General features: G+C 35.2%; 1 protein-coding gene across 1 annotated transcript in view; it reads left to right on the forward strand.

The window, feature by feature from the left end:
• The first annotated feature begins 448 nt into the window (after positions 1–448).
• bcas2 (BCAS2 pre-mRNA processing factor) overlaps positions 449–1,656 on the forward strand; it is a 7,207-nt gene continuing 5,999 nt past the window's right edge. The window contains exon 1 of the mRNA XM_005730825.2: positions 449–676. Coding sequence (XP_005730882.1) covers positions 584–676 — 93 coding nt within the window. The 5' untranslated portion in view covers positions 449–583. The remainder of the gene's footprint in view (positions 677–1,656) is intronic.

The raw sequence follows: 1,656 nt of genomic DNA on the forward strand, positions 1-1,656 counted from the left end.
TCAGGGTTTCCAAAATGGAGAATCCAATAGCTATGGAAAGGAAATTGAATTAAAAAGGAGGGATGGTATCATCATTTTAAATGTCAGAAAAGTTTTTAACTCCATTTACCCATTTCTCTTATTAAATCGTATTTTTTTCAACTATTTTGAAAATCTGTTTTTAAATTTTTAATTTCAGGCTACTTTTTAAATTATGTTTTAACAAGCATTTCATATATTTTTCTTTAAACCCCTTTTCAGGTTGAGATATTTCATAATGGATTAATAGTTTGTAGAAATATGTATTTTTTAATCCCCATTGATTGATCAAATAATGAATTACTTTGTTAATGACAAAATAAAAAGAGGACATTGAAAACGTGATTTACTAATTAATGTTTTATTGCACATTTAACTATGAATTCATGGCACGCTTCAAAGAAGAAACATCAAGATAAACACTCCATACCATGCGGTGGCGCTAAAGTGCCAATTCGAAGAAGACGCGAAATTAAAGAAGAAGAAAGGGGACACTTGGATTTTGAGTTTATTTAGCAGAAAGCGAGACAGTTCAACAACTGAACGATATATAGACTGATTAAAAATGGCCGGGACGGCTTCAGTAGCTGGAGAAGTGTTTGTAGATGCTCTGCCGTATTTCGACCAAGGTTACGATGCGGCAGGTGTGAGAGAAGCGGTGAGTAAGCGGGCAGTTCGAACACAGCGTGTTAGCTAACCATGCTACATGGCACACTGCAATGTTTCGGCGGACACTGTAAGTTTGATATCTGAAGCTGGTTCATTTGCTCTGTTAACCAGACTCGTGTCAGGACAGTGTCTTTATTATATAGATTAAATGAAGTCTTGAAAAACCCATTTTTTATATATAAAAAAAGCGAAATAGATGTGTCGATTAATTGAATAGTTTTTCCCTTTTCCCATTTTTAAGAATCGGTTCTTGACAGCCACCCTTCGACTGAGATAATTTCTCATGAAGTGAACAGTAGATTGGTCAAGTGATGGCCCAGATGTATCTCTCAGGTCCGGTGTCAGGTCTTTGCTATATTTTTCTAATTTCTTAAAGACATGACTTTCAGACTCACTAGATAGTTCTTAGGTCTGCCACTTCTTGTTTTGTTCAATTTCTTCAAATTTCAGAACAGGCAGAGAAATACCAAATCTCCATTTAACAGCTCTTTGGCAAACAACTTGTTGACCCAAAACAATATTTTATGAATTCCTTCGGGGTTTTTCTTTTAATTTCTTTTTATTTTGTAGATTTAACAAAAGAAATGGGGGGAAAAATTAGATGTTATCGTAAGAGGCTGCTGGTGACAAAGTATTTAAACATACAATTTAAGTTGGGTTTTCTCACTGAAAACAAGTGAGAAAGCAGCCCGTGTCCAAAGAAAACTTTTGAAGGATCTTCACAAAGCCTAATATATATTGGTGTCAGTGTTTTCAATAATTTCTTCGTGGTCACTACTAAACACTTCCCTGATCAAGACATTTCCCCTGGATCCTCCATTGGCTCTCATCACATCTAAGGTACACAGATTACTGCTGTTTGTGTCATGCAGCTCTACAGGGAGTGCAGAATTATTAGGCAAGTTGTATTTTTGAGGAATAATTTTATTATTGAACAACAACCATGTTCTCAATGAACCCAAAAAACTC

The sequence above is a fragment of the Pundamilia nyererei genome, unplaced genomic scaffold (assembly GCF_000239375.1).
Source record: "Pundamilia nyererei isolate P.nyererei 1_Seehausen unplaced genomic scaffold, PunNye1.0 scaffold00039, whole genome shotgun sequence".
In the NCBI taxonomy this organism is placed as follows: domain Eukaryota; kingdom Metazoa; phylum Chordata; class Actinopteri; order Cichliformes; family Cichlidae; genus Pundamilia; species Pundamilia nyererei.